Raw genomic sequence first — 20,050 nt, forward strand, 5'->3', positions numbered from 1 at the left:
TCCTCTTCTTCCTCCTCTTCCTCCTCTTCCTCTTCTTCCTCCTCTTCCTCCTCTTCCTCCTCCTCCTCTTCTTCTTCCTCCTCCTCCTCCTCTTCCTCCTCTTCTTTTCCTTCTTCTTTTTCTTCTTCTCCCTCCTCTTCTTCCTCACCCAGCCCCAGGAGTGGTAGAGCCTAGGTTCCCTGATCTCTGTGAGAATTTGGGGTGAGAGGGGAGATTAAAGAGTTACAGGAAGAAGCTACAGTTTTATGCCTGTGTCTCCAGGATGGCAAAATGGCAACTTTCACAGGCCTACTCACATCTGTCCTTCAGCACGTTAGATGCCTAGAAGGCAGCTGGAAGGGGTTCTGCTTCACCACGGGGCCTGGCTCCATAGCTTGCTGTCTATGTGGCTGCCCATTAATGATGGGCTCGCTTCTGCTGCAGCAAAGCAACTGAGGAAAACCAAAACTAGGACTGAAATAGTGAGTGGCTAGCCATCGCGCTGCCAAAGCACTGTCCCTAGTAAGGGAAGCCAGAGGCATGTACATGCTCATATAGGAAGACACTTCTCAACTGAGCATGCTCAGTTGGAGTTCACCCATCTTCAGACATTGCTCAGTCCAAAAAAAAATGTTGGACAGGAATGCCTCCTCGGTAGAGTTGAGTGTGATAATAAGCAGATTTATCTAAGTCATCTAAAAGCTTGAGTCAGAGTGACTTCTGGGTTTCTCTGGAGAGCTTTATCTGAAACAAACCTACTTGGGGGAGAGCTACCAGCATTTAAAGGGACAGCACATTCATTTGCTGAGGGGGCCACCTCTCAAGTCCCGCTGCCAACTTAGGGATCTCACTTCTCTGATGGAGTCAGAAAGTGTCATTTCTTTGCAATCCCTGCCCTAGACATGGACGAGAATTCAGTGCCAGAGAGTGTAGCTGTCGTGAAGGATAATAGGTACAGCTGGGCTTTGTCCATTTCTCCTGCTTCCTCTGTTTCTAGACTCCCCTGTCTCAGTTCCCCTACTTCCCTGACACACTGTTCTTCAGTCCCAAGAATTAGCATAAGCCTGTCTGGCCCTCGGGACCACCTAGTGCAAGGAATGATGGCGCATGCTTCCCTTCCTCTGCAGACATGGCCGTGCAGAACTTCGTGGGAGATGCCTGTCGTGGTGCCACCTGGGTTGCACTTCACAATGGAGGGGGTGTAGGCTGGTAAGAAGACATCAGAAATCAGGCTGTGGACTGGTATGGAGAACATGGGGTCCTCTTGGGGCAGGGGCAGGTCTGGGGGCCTGCAGTTCTTGGACTTAGGTCCCTGACTACTTGTTCTATTGAGGGCTTTGTGTTAATGCATTCCTCAGGTGAGCTGAGAACCAGGGGTCAGTATGTTGGGGTACAGAGGATGGAGGGGCAGAGAGGGAGACTTGCATAAAGCAACTCCAGCAGTTTGGCCTGTACCTATCATATAGGACACAAAGGCCAGGATGAGTAACAGCCACATTCGTTTCCATATTCCCATTCCCACTATAATTATCTCCGTTTAAAGAGTGGGAGTGCATGGTTGCCAGGACAACAGGTTCTAGGCTTCCCACTCTCCCCAGCTTACAGCTATTCACACAGGTCACTTTCCAGTCAGCGCCAGGGCAGGGTCATTGGGGTCTCTATGATGGTCTCTGAGTTGGTCATCTTTCTGTTCCTGTGACAGTAGAAATCCCCAGCTTGTCAAGAGGAAAGGCTTATCTGGCTCACAACTTCACAGGTCACAGTTCATGGTCAGTTGACCACATTGCATTTAGACAGCACAGTATGACAGGAGCCTCTAGGAATGCAGACAGAACGATTCATTCATGACAGGGAAAAGAAGAAACCAGGATCTCATGCAAAGGCACTTCTCAATGACTTGAAGACCTCCCATGAGACCCCACCCCTTAAAGTTCCACCACCTCCCACAAGCAAACATTTAACACCCAAACTCTAGGGGACTCATTCTGATTGGCATTGGCCATTCCTCTGCTGCTGAAAATATTAACTCAGATTCCTCAGACAAGGTCTATGCAGCATCATTCACTGATCTCTTTTCAGTATTCCCTCTCCCGAATTGCAGAAAAAACATAGGCTTTACAGATGAAGAAACTGAGGCTCAGAGGGTTTGCCTCTGCTAGGAAAGTATCTTGTCTGGGATTCCCAAAGCTGCTCAAAGCTGGGGCCCTGGCTGCTCTGAGCAGTCGGGGTGCTATGACCTGTGAGAAAGAGAAAGAGAGAGAGAGAGAGAGAGAGAGAGAGAGAGAGAGAGAGAGAGAGAGAGAGAGAGAGAGAGGAGGTGGGGAGGTGGGGAGGTGGGAGAGTGAGTATGGGCTGGTTCCAGGCAAGCCTCTCTGTCCTGAAGAGCCAAGTCCTTCCGTTAACCAACTTCCCAGTGCATTCAGACAGCTGGCTTGGCCTCATGCCCACCAAGACTAAAATTCTGAGCTGCAACTCAGTCAGGTGGCTTTAATTAATGGCAAATGTGACCATAGCGCATGTCCTAGCTGGAGAAAAACAACACAGAAAAGAGCTCCCTGGTTATGGTGTGCAGGAGAGGGGATGAGTGTGACTGTTAAAGAGACTGAAGCTTGCCCCAAGCCTCACAAGACAAACAGCAGATGGTCTGGGAATTTGCAGGGAGGATGTGGGACGCACCACTGCCAAAGGGGCCGAGGGACCTGGCTCACCCTGTTGCTTCTCCAAGAACAAACCACACCCAGTTCTGTGGCTTTACTTTCTTCCTTGTTTGGCAGGAATCTAAGAGTCTAAGCTGTTTGCCCTCAGGCTTCTTGACTTGCTTCTCATTTCCTGGACGGTCTCCTAGTGCTCTGTGGAGAGTCTCTTCCCAGTGCAAGCTGTGCAAGGTCACCACCCACAGCTGTGCGTCAAGTTTAGCTCACTCCGTAGCCTTGGCCTCCTCGAACTCCTTTTGGAGTGTCAGCTTGGTGACTGCTTGTGTGCTGTGTGTCCCCTTGGCACCAGACTATGTCTGCAGGACATGGCCATTCAGTCAAGTCACTGAGTGGGAGCAACTGTACTTACTTAGCAAAGTCTTTTCTGGGCTATTTCTATAGGAAAGGATGGCATGTGGGTAGACTTCATATCATTTCACAGACCAGGTAAGCTCAGGTAGCCTCTAGGCAGTCAGTCATCTGGGCAACTAGCAGCCCACGTGGGGCACAGCAGCTTTCAGCCAGCCTTCCTGTGTGCCCATCTATGCTTAATCACCGCTTCTGAGGGTCCTGTGAAGCAACCTCCCTCCCTTCTTTGAACACTATTGGAGACCAGGGTGTATGTAGCTCAGCACCAGAGCACTTGACCAGCATGTACACAGCCTGAGTACAATGAGAAAGATCGTTTACCCATTCTGATGGACAAACAGGCATCAAGCAGAAGGTGATGGGGGAGGGGGAGACAAGGGGAGGGGGTTATTGGGAAGATACATGAAGTGGGCAAAACCGACTCAGAAGCATAATTATCTGAGAAGCCAGGATGTAGCTGCTCTGTTCTGCTGGCCACATGGCTTTATGAGGTAGAGGTCAATATGACAAGGCATCCCCCTGGTGCTGGTGCCTGAAGTCTTGCAAGCATTCCTGCTCCAGGCAAGTTGACGATGCAGAGAGTTATCTGGGAACTGTTCTGTCTCTTGCAGGGGTGAGGTCATCAATGGGGGATTTGGCCTTGTTCTAGATGGAACTGCGGAGGCTGAACAGAAAGCCAGGATGATGCTCAGCTGGGATGTCTCCAATGGTGTAAGTCCCCCTGAACTCTTCAGCTCCTCGCTACCCCTCTTCTATGTGGCTCTGCTTATCCAGGTTGGAAGTCTGGACTGCGATTCTCGCCCTTCCCCAGTAGGACTCCATTCCAAACCCTTCCAGGGCTCCCTCTTTTTTAAAAGGTTTATTTTTAAGAGAGAGAGAGAGAGAGAGAGAGAGAGAGAGAGAGAGAGAGAGAGAGAGAGAGAGAGAATCATGTGTGTGTCTCATACCCTCAAGGGTCAGAAGAGGGCATCAGATCCCTTGGAACTGGAGATACTGTTGTGAGCCACCATGTGAATGCTGGGAACTGAACCTAGATCCTCTGGAAGAGCAGCCAGTGCTCTTGACTGCTAAGCCTTCTCTCTAGACCCCAGGGCCCCCCTTTCACCATCCCTTCCCAACTGTTTTTCCACACTTTCCTTTGGTTATCCTTGTCTCTGGTCACACCCTGCAGTATAGCTTCTCTACATGCAGAGGGACCCTGGTGGGCTCAGTCCTGCCTCCTGAAGCATCCCCTGCACTGGTGTTGATGTCTCACTGTTTGGGGGCTGTGATGGAACCCAGGGCCTCAGGCATGCTCAGTCCAGCATTTTGCTGTACCCTGACCCCAAGATCTCCCTTTTAAGGCTCATCTTTCACTGCTTGGTGTTGCTATTCCTTTTTGCTGTGTTGGGTGGGCTTTGCCTGTGTCCGACAGTTACATCAACCCTCACTGCCACTTTCGAAGGCAGCCAAAGAAGCTAGATAAACGACATTTTAGAAGCTAGATAAACCTTCAGTACTGCAATTATGGCCCGTCTTTGCATCCTGAAGGGGAAATGGGGCAGATTCCTCTCCCAAACCACATCTCAAACAGCCCAGATTGGTCAACCAGAGAATGGAGGTCAGGTAACAATGAAAAAAGGTACATAGGGTGTGAGCAAGCTGAGGAGGGATTCCAGAGCAAAGGACCAGAGTGCAGATTGTAGCTCTGGATGACAGAGATTGTACCCAGAGGCAGGTGCAGGCAGGGAGGCTCTGGTAGGGTCACTCACCAAGAGCCACTAACTTCAGCACTTGAGCAGGAAGCAGGGCTCCTCATCCTGACACTAGGAGTTACAGTGAGACATTATAGGGTTTCCTCCTAGGAGACCCCACTTTCAATAGTATAGATATAGGTCAGGGGGTAGCTTGGTGATGGTTGGTGACAGCTTGATGGGAAGGCTCCATCGTCATCACTTAGGACAGACCAGGCACGAGGGAGGAAGCAGGTCAAGGATGAGGATGGTGATGCGGCTGGTGATGAGGATTCTGAAAGGAGAAAGGATGAATGAGTTCTAGGGATGAGCTCATTTTGACCAGGCAGTGTCCTCTATAAATGTCAGGCTGGTCATTCTTAGGGGTGGGAGGTAGGGCTGGTTTCAGATTGAAAGAGAGTTAGTCACTTATATGTTCCAGGTAAGAGAGCAGGGGTTCTGAGCTGGGCAGACACAAAGGAGGCTCTGAAATCTCCAAGTAGAAACGGACAGAGTTTGGGAGGCAAGACACCATGTGCAGATAGATCCCCGTGATCTTGATACCAATGCTATGTGCTCGGCTTCTGCAGGTGGCGCGGCGCTGCTGGTCTGGAAACCCCAAGGCCTATGAGATCATCTGCCAGACAATGCAGGAGAACAGTGGCCTGGTGGTGACACTTCCCCACGAGGTGGCAGATGAACAAGTGCTACAGCAGGCCCTGCGGCCCTGAGAAGACGGCCCTCTTGATCGATCCCCTTCTTCCCACTGCTCTCCCCTCGCAGCTCATCACCCTTCCCCACCCCACTGCATCCATACATGGCACTCTTGGTGTCCCACATAGTGAACCACAGAGGCCTATCAAGGTGAAGGCACTTGTCTTTGACCACTGGTTGGAGGGCAGGGTACATCTTATTCATGAACAGGCCTGTAAGCCTACAGTAGAGTAGACTCCAGCTTGGATAAGAAGGAACCTTGAATGCTGGCCAAGCTGGCGCCCACCTCACAAGATTCTCTGTTACCTTCTATATGTGCTGTTCAGTCTCCCATCTACTACTGTCCGCGCACTGTTACCCAGCCATCCCTTGTCTATGCCATCCATCACTTCCGGTTCCTCAGAGAACCTGGCATGGGTATACAAAGTGCTCACACCAAGTCCTCGGTGCTGAGTAGTATGGGGAAGATAGACAGGAGATAAAGACTAAAGTAGAGGCAAGCACATGGCACAGACTGAGCTAACAGGAGTGGATAACAGAGTCTCTGAGGCAAAGTGGCCAGGTGCTGCTGCAACATGTGGAGAAAAGACGCTCTCCAGGCCAGCTGCGTGACCATGTAAAACAGAACCAACCACTTCCAGAGGTCTCTGGGTAGATCTGGAATCCTGCATAAGCCGTAAGCTGGATTTCCTATGGAAAGCTACCATACCTTTCCCATGGCCGGCAATCCAACCAGACCTACACCAGCCTTGCCTCTGAAGCACAGAGTTGGGTAGCTGTGCTTCCTCCTCCTCCCTCTGGAAGTTGCCACTACTTTATAGTGCCTCCTACCCCCCAATACCCAGCTTTTAGGCCCCTTCCCACTACCATGCCCTGTGTCCTCTTTTCAATCTTCACCAAGCCAGCTCTCCTGCTGTGTTGTCCCCTAAACTGAGGCAGTTAACTTACAAAGAGAAAAGGGATTTTTTTTTTTTTTTTTTTGGCTCACCATTCTGGATGTTCCCACCCAAGATAAGGAAGTCCTGTTGCTTTGGGCCTCTGGCAATGGCAGGGAGCACTGCTTACACTATAAGCCAGGAAGAAAGAAGAGACACTTGGACCCAAGTCCTCCAATGCCTCAAGGGTGTGTTCCAGGAACCTAAAGGCCTCCCCCTAGCTCCGCCTCTAAAGGTCCCCTCACCTCCCTGCACAGCTTTGGAATAAGCCTTTAGCCCATCTGCAGCCATAGCATAGGCCAAAATTGGCTTTCTGGCATTTTGGTCTGTTTCTTGCATAAAATAAAGATTTTCCTAAATCAAAAAGGAACCAGACATCCTTCAGTGAGGGACTGGGGCCTCTGAGCCTCTGAGCCTCTGAGCCTCAGTTTCCAAATATGCACAGCAGAGCCACAATACCTAGATCTCTTGTCTTCTGATAGGACGGACACCTCACATGTCCAGTATTCAGATGTGAGTAGTGTGAACAAGAAACTCAATTGTAAATTTTGACATTTTAATTCATTTAAAGTAAATTTAGTTCTACTTCATATGTGTAACTGAAATATAATGAGATTAAAATTACATACAGGTTTAGGCTAGGCCTATTCCACTCTCCCCCTAAAAGTCAGGAACATGCTTATTTATAAAAATGCAATTCTTCTAGAGGTTGGTGGAGGCTCAATGGTTGAGCACATATTTAGAACACACACACACACAGACACACAGACACACACAGACACACACACAGAGAGAGAGAGAGAGAGAGANAGAGAGAGAGAGAGAGAGAGAGAGAGAGAGAGAGAGAGAGAGAGAGAGAGAGAGAGAGAGAGAGAGTAAAATAAAATTTAGTTGAACAGATAAGTACATGTAGTAGCATTTGAAAACAAGCTACCATCTTGTAGGGTGATACTGAAATGTCCCCCAACACAGTAGTATGGACAGGCAGGGCTCTGCCTACGCTGGGTGGAGTGGAATGGGCCCTGATCTGATTGGCTTCCACTATTGCCCATGAGGTTAATCTTGCTCACATTTCTCATTGGCCTCTATGTAGGTTCCCTGCCTCCAATCTCAGCCTAATTATACTCTTGTGGAGATCCTTGCAAAGTGCAGCAACAGTGTGTCATATCTCTGCCTGAAAACCACAGTGACTTTCCTGATCCTTGCTGGAACCAGGACCTGAGCATCCCAACTTGGAAGAAGTAGAAGAAAGTGTTCCTAAAAGAGGGTGAGGTGCAGCAGAAGGCAGCAGGAGACCTGGGTGAGGAGGTCTAGACAAACCACAGACGAGAGTGTGCAGTGCAGAGCAGGCAAGATGACTCCTGGCAAACCCGAAAGCTTGCATCCACCCAATGACAGGTGTCCTAAAAATTACTAAGACACTCTTGAAAAGGCAGAGAATACAGAAGAGAATAATGTCAACATGCTACCCACTGATTTCCAACACATTTTCTTTTTTTCTTGCATTGTAGTAAAACACACAACTGTAACTTTAATTTTTTAAAATGCCTGTTTTTAATGATGGTTCTTAAATGCTTTAACTTCCATTTTAGCCCACCACCCACCAGAGGTAGTAGAAAAGAAAGGATATGGGGGAAGTGCACCTGTTTAAAAAGTTCTTTGGAGCAATTCAAATCTGTGTTGTCTTGAAATTGTCAGTTCAGTTCACAGGTCAGCAGTGGCAGCTTGATCCACTTAGATATATCAGCAGTCCAGTCTGGTAGAGTCCGGATAGCAAACATGAATCGGCACAGTGGCACTACCTAGCAGAGACAGCCAGGCCTCACCCTCTGCACAAGTCAGTAGGGGGGATCCAGAGGGGTGCCGGGGAAAGTTCTTGGCTGTGCCTCTCTCAGAGAATCAAAGATCAACCAAGACTCCAACAGGCATTGTACAGCTAGCTCCATAGGCGAGCCTTGCTCAGCCTCGGTCACTGCCCATTGAGTCCTATTTATACCCTCTAAACATCTCATGTCCTCTATGGGTCTTGTCTTAGCATGTGGGTCTGTCTCGGCTGACATTACTTGCCAATCACTCAGTCTGCAGAAACTGCAGCACACCACCAGAAGTTTTTTGGTGCATTTCTCTCTATGGAGTCCTGACAAACACCACTCAACTATGCAATGTAAGGTGGACCAATACATGTATGTTGTTAGCAAAGAATTCTTTATCACATGTCCTTTCACATGCTTATTTTAGCAGAACATATTTTCACCTGTGTCTGTGTTAGTAAAATGTTCCTATACAAGTCTACCATAGTCTTTTTGCCTGTGTCCACTTCAGGAAAACAGTCCTTCACATGTTTGCCCCAGCAAAACACCATCCTACAAAACTGACTTTCCAAAGAACCCTTAAGTTTCCAATTCACACTAAGTTCCAGGATGCAACTCACTGGCCTGAAGCACCCCATGGTGCTATGTGGCAGTTCCCACCACCCAGGTCTAGGAGCCAGCTTTTCATCAGCCCAAGCAGACACTGCCCCCTCCTCAGTTCCTGGTATTCATCAGTCTACTTTCACCCTATTGTATTGTGTGCTCCAGAGACCTCAAAGATGTAGAGGCATATAGCACTTATCCTTTTGTGATTGGCTTACTCACCCACTGTGTCATGTCCTTGAGTTCTTCCACGTGGCAGCATATAGCAGAATGCCCTTCCACAAACTCCATCTGATGAACCACATTTGCTTAGCCCTTCAGTCATTGAAGGGCTTGTGGGTTCCTGTAAATCCTGCTGTGAGCCAGATGTGCATGTATCTACCCAAGGCCTTGCTCTTGGGTCTGCATCTAGAACTCTACTATGGGGGTCACATTATAATTCTACATTTAAGTTTTAAAGGAATTATCAAAATATTTTCTATAGTAGGAAAATAGTTTCTAAATCTAGAATTTAATTTCTAAAATACTTGTTTGTGGTCTAAAACACTCACTAGAGTCATTGAGCTGGATCAGTGCTTAAAGGCACCTGCTACCATGCCCAATGACCTGAATTAAACCCCCAACCTACACAGTGGAAGGAGTGAACTGTTAAGTTGTCCTCCCACCCCCCCTATATGCGTGCGCATGCACACGCACACATATACACCTAACTACAAACTCAATGTACCAAAGGGAACCTACTCAAACCCCCTTTCTCCACCTCACCATGAAGGTGGCATCAAGGATCTTTCTAGAAAAAAAATTTCACTTTCATTTCGCTTCCTGGTGCCCCTTTAATACTTAAACCATATTTTTAATATTTTTCCTTTCTAAGCTTGCTATGCTTATTCAAAACGTTCTTCATGAGACTTAACCAGAGAACAAAGTCTATAATGGGCATTTCTGAGACTTTGTCAATGCAATTAACATGATTCTCTTCACCTTAGCCTTAGGCAGACTATTCAGACAAGGGCAAAAAGCAACCACGATCTTCACCAAAATACTACAAAAACAGTCTCTAGGCCACACACTGAGATTCTTCTGCCCGAAACCTCTTGGGCCGGGTCTGTACAGTTGAAATCACTCACAGCAACAAAGACTTCCATATTCCTACTGGGATAGCCCATTAACTCCACTTAAAACATTGCGTGGCTTTTCAAATCCAAAGTCCCCAAATCCACATTCTTCTAAACAAACCATGGTCAGGCCTATCACAGCAACACCCCAGGCCCTGGTACCAATTTCTGTCTTAGTTAGGGTTTTACTGCTGTAAACAGACACTATGACCAAGGCAACTCTTATAAGGACAACATTTGATTGGGGCTGGCTTACAGGTTCAGAGGTTCAGTCCATTATCAAGGCAGAAACATGGAGGCATCCAGGGAGGCATGGTACAGGAAGAGCTGAGAGTTCAACATCTTCATCTGAAGGCTGCTAGTGAAAGACTGACTTCTAGGCAGCTGTGGTGAGGGTCTTATAGTCCACACCCACAGTGACACACCTACTCCAACAGGTCCACACCTAATAGTGCTACTCCCTGGGCCGAGCATACACAAACCACCACCGAGTGCATAAGCACATACTCAGACAAGTAAGGTTCTTTCACAAACAGATGTGCTCTTCCTATTTCTGTGTTCATTTTTAAATGTATTTTTAATAGAAGCATACAGAGGAGTAATTGCTGTCGTTTGTTGTCAGTAGCTTTTGTATATCAAATGTGCTATTCAATCAACACTTTTAATGCCAAAAACTTTTGCTTCTTGGAGAACCCACCCCTATTAGAGACTAGCCCTAATTCCCCATCTCCCACTAATCTACTGTCTGTATAATTTAGCTCTTCTGGACATTTCATATACATGGCATTATAACACATTCTCTTTTGTGGCTGAAATATTTTTCATAGGTTTGGTCATGACATAACTTGCAAAACTCTGTTATGGCTCAAAATATTCCACTGTATGAATATATATTCATCTGACAATGAACACTTGCATTGTTTCCCCTGGCAAGTTGTAACAAAGATTACTATAAGCATGCAAGTAGTTTTTGTGTAGACATATTTACATCCCTCTTCGGGGAGACGCAGCGGGAGGGAGATGCCCTTGCATTTTAAGGGGCAGATTGGTGGGGAAGGGGGTAAACCAGGGTAGGTGCAAATGCCAGGTTGGCAAGGTTTTAATAGTATGTACACTTTCAGAAGACTAAAGCCTGACCTACAGAAAACAGGCTGGAGGCAGAAAGGACAGAAATGGGGTGGGGACCGGGAGAGAGTTGGGTAAAAGGGGGCTGAAGACAGGTTCCTTAGCTGTTTGAGAACCTAGGAGTGAAATAAGTTTGAATTTGAGTGGCGATGACAGGAGTGGTGTGATTCCAGATGAATCCATATGAGACAAGGGGGGGTTATAGAGTTCAGGGAACGAGTAACTCAGAAGGCTGACACATATCAAGAAAACACGGAATGTCTTTAGTGGTTTAGGTAGGGATCCCATCAGGACCGGCTACAGGGCAAATCAGGTCTTTGGCCCAGTAGCAGCAGATAGACGCGCTCTTCGGCAAGGTCACAGAGAGATGACAAGTAAAGTGGAGAGGTTCAAAGCCTGAGTGCCAGTTCTGGATCCTGTGGTCACAGGTAAACTTGACTTGTTTCCTTACACCTGGCAATCACAGGTTGAATTAGCTCGTATTTTCAAAGTACAGAGGGCACAGGAACTCTTAAGAAACGCAATCAGCAAGCCGGGCGTGGTGGCGCACGCCTTTAATCCCAGCACTTGGGAGGCAGAGGCAGGAGGATTTCTGAGTTTGAGGCCAGCCTGGTCTACAGAGTGAGTTCCAGGACAGCCAGGGCTATACAGAGAAACCCTGCCTCGAAAAATCCAAAAAATAAAAAAAAGAAAAAGAAAAAGAAAGAAAGAAACGCAATCAGCTTTCATTCCTTTGCGCTACCCAGATGCAAAAGTAGGAGCCCAAATCTGAAGACCCTCTTTTTTTCCAAGTTGGGTCTCCAACCAAAGCTCAGACAAGTTGGAGGCTCCGCCCCTGCCCCACCCCCTGGGCTCCCTCGTGACTACAGTCCCGACAGCCCTCGCGCGCCACGCCCACGCCCACGGCTCCTGCGCACGCGCAGCTCGAGATGCGACTCTCGGTTGTAGTCTACGCTCAGCTTTGACAGAGACTCCCGGGGGGCGGACCCTAGGTGTCGCGCGCATGCCTGGCAGGGCTGGGCCGCTCTTCTCCGGTGGCTGCGGTTCGGACGCCTCAGCTGGGCCTAAGATGGACCTCCCGGCGGTGCTGGCCACCCCGGCCACGCGCGGAGACCAACATGGCGGTGGCCCGAGCCGACTTCGCCGCGGCGCGGGGCCGTCCCTCGGTGCCGGTCCCGGGCGCCGTCGCCTGCTGCTGCTGAGGGGCCCGGAAGATGGCGGGCCCGGGCCGCGTCCAGAGGAGGCCCCGGGGCCCAGCCCGTCTCCCCCGGAGGACGGCGGCGACTCCTTCGTGGTACTGCTGGAAGTGCCGCGCGCGGCCGACACCCACGGGCAGGAGGAGGCCGAGCCCGACTCGGGCGCGAGCCCCACGGAACAGGTCCCGGCCGCCGCCCCCGGCGCAGCTCTGGCGGGCACCGTCACCATCCACAACCAGGACCTCCTGGTGCGCTTCGACCGCGGCGTCTTCACGCTGGCTGCGGCGCCCGCGTCAGCCGCCCCGAGCCTGCATCCCGCGACCACCCCGGGCCTGGAGCCCTCGAGCGCTGCTGCGTCCCGCCGCGGGCCGGTGGCCGCCAGCTCTGGCTCTCCGGCCTACCGCTGTCCGGAGCCGCAGTGCGCGCTGAGCTTCGCCAAGAAGCACCAGTTGAAGGTGCACCTGCTGACGCACGGCAGCCTCCAGGGCCGGCGGCCCTTCAAGTGCCCGCTGGATGGCTGCGGCTGGGCCTTCACCACCTCCTACAAGCTCAAACGGCACCTGCAGTCGCATGACAAGCTGCGTCCCTTTAGCTGCCCGGTGGGCGGCTGCGGCAAGAAGTTCACCACCGTCTACAACCTCAAGGCGCACATGAAGGGCCACGAGCAGGAGAGCTTGTTCAAGTGCGAGGTGTGCGCCGAGCGCTTCCCCACGCACGCCAAGCTCAACTCCCACCAGCGCAGCCACTTCGAGCCCGAGCGACCTTACAAGTGTGATTTCCCCGGTAAGCTAGAGCCGCGGACCTGCGGGGGCGGGCGGGCGGGACCCGGCGAGGTCTGGACCCAAGGGCCAAACTCGGTGTCGCTGTTTGGGGCAAGGGTTTGCGGAGGGCGGGGCGGAGGCGTTATGCGCCCTGTTCTAAATGTGAAGAAGGCAAAAACACTCCCGTGTCTGTGTTGAGGTTCCTTTCAGGTACTTATATATGAAGCTCTCGGTTCCTACAGCGAAGTGGCATGCATAGTCACAGCTATCCGTGGGGAGGATACAAACCTTTGTTAAAATGCTTCCATTGAAAGTGACTGCTTCTCAGAGTTGAGTCAGGACCAATACCAGAGGAGTCAGAGATCCAAGACACATAAATCGAAATATGCCACCTTAAAATACTGAGCACACATTGGTGCTTCTCTGGTACCTCTCCAGCCTCTCTGGAAGCCCCATTGATTAGAGGACACAGAGCTCCCAAGGATGTCTCAAACATTGAATCAGACCCCTGTCCTTCCCAATATTATGAATAGAGTGATGCTCCTTCACCAGGGTGAGCCTCTGCAGATGTGTGACACAGCTATTTTTGTGTCTTTTATACTGATTTTTGACAGACTAATCAGTTTCTGGAATCATGTCTGTTCTTTTTACTGTTAGCCAGCACCTAGCTTGCACATTAACATGTATATACACTTTGCTCTAGTAATATGCATTATAGATTATTCTCATATGAAGATTATTATTATATGTAGGGTATAGCAACTGTAGAAAGGATATCTTGTGTGTTGTATGGGGCTGGGAGAAAGAACCAGATTTAACTTCTACAAGCAACAGATTCTAGTATTGTATTCTAACATGCACACAGTATCTGATAGAGTCTGATGTAGAAATCATCAGGCTGATGATTGAAAACATGCAGTCATTTCCTAATCCGAGAATGACGATGGCTGCTGTCACCCCGGTAAAGGTAGCACCATTCTCTGTCATACTGGGAAGGGCAGGGATCACTCACTTAAAAGCATGCGGTGCCCCGAGGGTCTTGTGCTGGCAGATCACTTGGGCTTCCATAGAAGCTGGGAGAGGGAGCAGAGCAACACGGTTTAGTGTCTAGTCAAGGAGAGGTTGTTTTGACAACATGAACTAGTAAGTGGCAGTGGGAATGATGATGTGGGGCTTCAGGAAAAGATCACAGAGTCAGGGTGAAAGAGCTTGCCTATTGATAGGGGGTGGTGAGGACTGTTGCTAAGGCAGAGAATGCTCATGTTCGGATTAACCTAATCACATATGCCCTAAATAGCAAAGCAGGCAGCTTGAGACTAAAGAAGAGGATTTTTGGATGGGGCAGAAATTCCCTGGACTGTTAATTTTATGCAGGGCTGTATAGTGATTGCGTTTTAGAGAGCCTAAGAAAGAGCTGCAACAAAGATAGCTCCTAAATATCTTTTAGCTTTTTACTTTCCATCCTGTTTGAGCACCAAACATTTTGTCAAAGAAGTGTTGATGTAGGAATTGCTGAGGTGTAGGTTGCTTGGGCTGAAGGGTGGAGTAGGATGGGGCCGTGAGAATAGAGGTGAAGCTGGCAACCTGAATAAATGGGTAAAAGAAAGAGAAAGATAAACCAGATGGTAAGATGTGGGGTGTCAGTTGCAGAAGCTGGAGGGAATTGAAAAGTGTGGAAGATGCAGATTCCCACTCTAGTAGGACAGAAAATCTGAGCTAATAGGTTGGTTGTAGCCCTGCAAAGCTGTGTCCGACTAAATCCTGCTCATTTCTTGGGTTTCAGACAGCATTACCAACTGAGTCTGTAAAAACCTAGTTTTTGTAGAGTTGTCTGCAAAACTGGCCAGCAAATGCTATGTTTGGAAGACAACCTCTTAATCTTACATCACACGCAACAGGTGATCTGTGTGTTGCATATCACATGTGCGACAGGACCTTCTGTGCCTTCTAGAAAGCTAAGCATTGGTGGACCTAGCTTTACAGACCTGGTTTCCGAGTCATGTCTTTCCTTGTCTGTTCATTGTGATCTGCCACTGTCAATTGTGTGAGCTGCACTGTGTGATTTTTGTCCTGAGAGCTGAGCCTGTGCTTTCTTCATTCAGGCTGTGAGAAGACATTCATCACAGTGAGCGCCCTGTTTTCCCATAATCGAGCCCACTTCAGGGAGCAAGAGCTCTTTTCCTGCTCCTTTCCTGGGTGCAATAAACAATATGACAAAGCCTGCCGATTGAAAATTCACCTGCGAAGTCACACAGGTATGAGCTACAATGTGCACCTCCATGTAGACACATGCTTTGTGGTGGCTGTCCTGCTCATGGCTATGCTGTGTCATGTTTTTCTTTTACAAGGTGAAAGACCATTTATTTGTGACTCAGACAGTTGTGGCTGGACCTTCACCAGTATGTCCAAACTTCTAAGACACAAAAGGTAAACGAACCATACATTTTGGCATTTAGGTTCTAAAAGCACATGAACTATGTGTCTCAGACCACTCTTAGTGAATTACATACAGATTTCAGGCAGTTTAAAATGCAGCTCAGTGTCAGTGCATTAGAAAATCAGAAAACTAAGAAAAACACTTAAGCCTCTTCACTTGACAACAGTTATTTCCTGTGTAAGTTTGATTTGGTTTACTTAACATCCTGTCAATACAATTTCATTTTTTTTCCTTTTAAATGGTGTAGAAATACTTTTCTTCATGATCTTGTAAACTTTCAGCAGTGGTACTGACAACTAAGGGTCTGTGTACACGTGACGTTTGTCGATATGGTGTCTCATTCCATCTTGGTCACAGCTCCAATACTGGTATTATACGGATTCAGAGAGGGTGGGTGGCCTGTGTATGTTTTCATGACTGGGGTCTGAGATGCTCAGAGTGAAAGCATTACTTAGAAAAAGACTGTTTGCAGGGTTACTTAGCAAGGATCTTTCCTACTGCTGCCGAGCTGTGTTTGTGTCTTCTGGTCGTCTGTGGCTTGGAAAGAACATTGGTCATAGAGACTTCTAAAGAGTTCACATTGCTTCATTCTCTTCTTTGGGGCTCAGCTCTTCTTAGATTGTTGTAGCACTAATTATTCCGTTTCTGGCTCTGGGGCCACCTACCTATCAAAATAGAATTTCTGATTATGGGGCAGCTAAACAAACCCTGTGTGAACATTCTGAAATGCATTGATCATTTGAATGGAGGGAGTACACTGTTTCAGGTCTAAAGTCTCATGCCTGTGAGTCTGTGAGTAATGATTCATTTTTTTATTTTTTCGTTTCAGGAAACATGATGATGACCGGAGGTTCACTTGCCCTGTTGAAGGCTGTGGCAAGTCATTCACTAGAGCAGAGCATCTGAAGGGCCACAGTATCACCCACCTGGGAACAAAGCCATTCGAATGCCCCGTGGAAGGTAGCATTTAAAACGTTGCTTTAGCTATAGACAAAGTGCCACACCAGCATGCCTCTTAAGCTGTAAGTTTGAGTTGCAGAAGCACTGAGGTAGTTGCCAGTTGCAGCCCTGTATTTATTTGGTCGGTTGAGAGTAGGTGCACACTGTCTTAGGGGAGTGTACTGGAGAAGTATTCAGTCTGAGGCTGTAGTCCCACTGCCTGTTTAACTCGGTGGTTATGAGGGACAGGTGAAGTGAGAAGAAGAGTGCACTGTCGTGTGTGGTCTGGCATGTAGCTTGGCCTCACTAAATGGCAAATAGCTAGTCTTATTGCACCTGGACAGAAATAAAGCCTGTCTGATTTTTTAATAACAGCATACATGAGGCTTTGTCTTGGTTAGGGTTTCTATTGTGTGATAAAACACCTCACCCAAAAGCAACTTGGAGAGCATCTCGGCTTACACTTGTGTGTTACAGACCATCGTCAAAGAAAGTCAGGGCAAGAACTCAAGGGAGGGACCTGGAGGCAGGAGCTCATGCAGAGGCCATAGGTGAGTGCTGCTTACTGGCTTGTGTCCGTGGCTTACTTAGCCTGCTTTTTTAGAGCACCCAGGACCACAGGCTGGTGTGTGGTATTACCTTACCCACAGTGAATTTGGCCCTGCCACATCAATCATCAATCAAGAAAATGCCTCAAAGATATTCCCACAGACCAATGTTTGGAGACCTTTTTCTAAATTGAAATTCTCAATTTTTCTAAATTGACATAAAACTAGCCAGCACAGGCTTTTTTCTTTGAAATGTTTACAAGTTTAATTTATTTGTATGGTCCATTTATACCAACCCTGCTCTAGTTGAAGGTCCACTAAGGGAGGAACAGTCCAGCGTGAGTCTGTTGTACTCTAAATTTAGGGCTTCAACTGAATCTGTAGACTTTAGTTATCTTAGCTGAAGGAGGATAATAAAGACCAACACCAATTTTTACAACAGACTGAACATAGTGCAGATGGTGTGATCAAGCTTTCCCTCCTGTCACCGTGCCAGTTGTGAGTGAATATGAGAGGTAAACAAGAACATTCCAGCTGCTCTAGGTGTCAGGGGTTCATCCATACTGCTCTTAGGGGGCGGGGTGTGAATGTCCTGATCAGTTTAAGGAGAAAAGCTAGCCAGACATTAAAGAATGGCTGTTGGAAACAGAAAGACCAGAGGGAGAATCTACAGGGAAATAGTAGCTCATGTTGGAGACAAGGCCAAGTCTGGTCTTTGGAGGGGCACTGCAGTCACCCTGGTAAGACAGTTGCTTCTGGGCTAGCTGCTGACAGCAAAAAGGAAGAGAATCCCATCAACAGCAAAAATAGAGTCAAATCTTGCTGTGATTTGAACCTGGATGGGGGAGGAGGGGTAGTAGTTGAGATCTGATGTAGGGATCAGAGAAGAGAAGAGTTTGGTCATGTGGTACATAAAATGTTAAAATGTTCAGCTTGACCAGAGGTACTCAGAAAGCAGACTGTGTGTCTGCTGCTGGCTTAAAGTGCAAGCTGGACTATGGCTGAAGCAAGTAGCATGCAGGTCCTCATTTAAGCCCTGCAAGGGGATGGAATTCTCAAACAATTCAAAATGTGAGTTCTGTATTCAAGTCCTGAATCTGCCTCTTGCATGGTTCAGAGGAGTCCTGGGATAAACAGAACTGTGCCTCTTTTCTTCATCCATAAAGTAAACTAAACCTCATAGGGTTTTTGCAGGGATTCAGGTGATTGAAACTTTTAAAGCTTATAAAAAGCATTAATATTTATCAGTTCCAATAGTTGTAGTGATTACTGTTAGGTGGAGTTTTGTTTTGTTTTCTGTTTTTAAGCCCTAGTGAGCCTTGATGGAGAGCCACAGGTGGTGGTATAACAGTGAAAAGGCTGCCCTGGTAGGAATACTGAAGACAGGATACTGAGCCAGAAGGATGTGTGTGGAGGGCCAACTATGAATGCTGAGGCCCACTAGTATCATTTGCTGTTGGTGAGCAAGTTTTGGTAGAGCAACTCAGAACTAGTGAGCAGGAGGCAGGTGCTGCTCATTTTGACAGTTCTTCTGGGAGTGATTGGGCAATTCACTGTTAATGATGGAGCATTGAGGTTCTCAAGGAGCTTTGAGCCTTAGCAGAGAGATGTGTGTCAGGGCTTAGTCAAGGCCTCTGCGTGATGCAGTGGCGCCTGATGCAGACACTCCAGAACTCCTGCATACTGGACTAAATGAAACTTGGCTCATCTAGTTGAAAGTGTTGAGAGTGGTGTCAGGAACATCCTCAGGGTGGTAGGCAGTGCCAGTACCAGGGACCTGAAAGTGGGCTATTTAAAGGAATGTGGGGCCATGTGAGGAAGGGCCCCGACTGTCTCTGTGCAGTTTGGGACTTCATTTCATTCTCACATAGAACTTCAAGATGTGTTTCTAGACAAGCTCTAAGGCTGTTCCGTATCCTACCCCCATGCATCTCATTTTATAGACAAGGAAAAGCTACTCTGCAGAGTCAGAAGCTTGTCTGTGGTCATGGACAAATAAGGGTTGCAACGCTGACAGCCTTAGCTGAGCAGTTCCCTGTGCCCTAACACCCATCAGCTTTAAGGCCTGGCTCCATCACTCACTGAGGCAGGTCACCCACTGCCCCTTGCTCTGGCATCTCTGTCTGTCTTCTCAGAAGCTGTTTGTACAGTATTATTTCAGCTTTGATCTTTTTCTGACTTACTACCTATGTATTCATCCAACTCACAAGCCTCTGAACTCAAGAATTCTACCTTCCCTTCCTGGGTCTCTAGAGGACAGAGCGTCAACATGACAGGCTGTCATGGATGAGGGAAAGGCAATTGTAAACATATGTTGCCTCCAGCACTTGAATCCAGATCTGATGTGTGAGTGAATTAAATATATAAACAGGGGAATGCTGGATCTGGCTCCTCTTATACCTGTGACCTAGAAACATTTGCTCAGTTTCTGTGATGCACAGAGATGAAGTGGGCAGGTTTGTATTTGGTCATGTATTGAGATAGTTCCAACCCCTAGGACTGTAGGATTTCTTTTTCTTTTTTTTAAATAGCTTAATAAATGTGATTCATACACATTTTTTGCAACTGAACTTTGGAGGTTTTTAAGTTGTTTTCACTTAACTCTGAGCTGTGGGTAGAAGGAATAGAGTGAGCTTGATTATGTCACATGTCTTAGACTAACTCATACTCTACATATTCCTTTATAATTTTTCCTTTATCCCTTGTGCCAGGGTATTTGGAATATGTCACTTGTCAGTACCAGTGCTTGAGAACATAGTGTCATGATCTGTATTAGGGTTCTCTAGAGGAACAGAACAGTTAAAATGAGTCTATATAAAAAGGGGGTTTATTAAAGTGGCTTACGGGTTGTGGTCTAGATAGTCCAACAGTGGCTATCAAAGGAAAATACAAGAATCCAAAAGGCTGGATGTCTCAGCATACATTGGAATTTTGAAGAAGTAGACTCTACATTTAGTGGAGGAATGAATACCTTGGCAGCAGGATAGATAAACTTGCCAGTGCAAATGAGGACAAGCAGGCAAAACCCAAAAGCTTATTTTTTTAACCTTTTTATTTTATTTTATTTATTTACATTTCAAATGCTATCCCGAAAGTTCCCTATACCCCACCCC

General features: G+C 47.7%; 2 protein-coding genes across 4 annotated transcripts in view; both read left to right on the forward strand.

Moving 5' to 3' along the window:
• The window catches only part of Uroc1 (urocanate hydratase 1), a 29,124-nt gene extending 22,356 nt beyond the window's left edge, over window positions 1–6,768 (forward strand). Inside the window, exons 18-20 of the mRNA XM_021191284.2 lie at window positions 1,107–1,188; window positions 3,653–3,752; window positions 5,344–6,768. Coding sequence (XP_021046943.1) covers window positions 1,107–1,188; window positions 3,653–3,752; window positions 5,344–5,484 — 323 coding nt within the window. The 3' untranslated portion in view covers window positions 5,485–6,768. The remainder of the gene's footprint in view (window positions 1–1,106; window positions 1,189–3,652; window positions 3,753–5,343) is intronic.
• Window positions 6,769–11,966: 5,198 nt separating this feature from the next.
• Zxdc (ZXD family zinc finger C) overlaps window positions 11,967–20,050 on the forward strand; it is a 35,371-nt gene continuing 27,287 nt past the window's right edge. For 2 of the 3 annotated variants that reach the window (XM_029534830.1, XM_029534831.1), the window contains exons 1-4: window positions 12,022–13,035; window positions 15,116–15,268; window positions 15,362–15,440; window positions 16,280–16,410. In XM_029534830.1, coding sequence (XP_029390690.1) covers window positions 12,060–13,035; window positions 15,116–15,268; window positions 15,362–15,440; window positions 16,280–16,410 — 1,339 coding nt within the window. In that variant the 5' untranslated portion in view covers window positions 12,022–12,059. Of the gene's footprint in view, window positions 13,036–15,115; window positions 15,269–15,361; window positions 15,441–16,279; window positions 16,411–20,050 lie in introns of all 3 variants that reach the window. The other variant, XM_021190793.2, reaches the window with a different exon arrangement.

Source organism: Mus pahari, chromosome 2 (assembly GCF_900095145.1).
Source record: "Mus pahari chromosome 2, PAHARI_EIJ_v1.1, whole genome shotgun sequence".
In the NCBI taxonomy this organism is placed as follows: domain Eukaryota; kingdom Metazoa; phylum Chordata; class Mammalia; order Rodentia; family Muridae; genus Mus; species Mus pahari.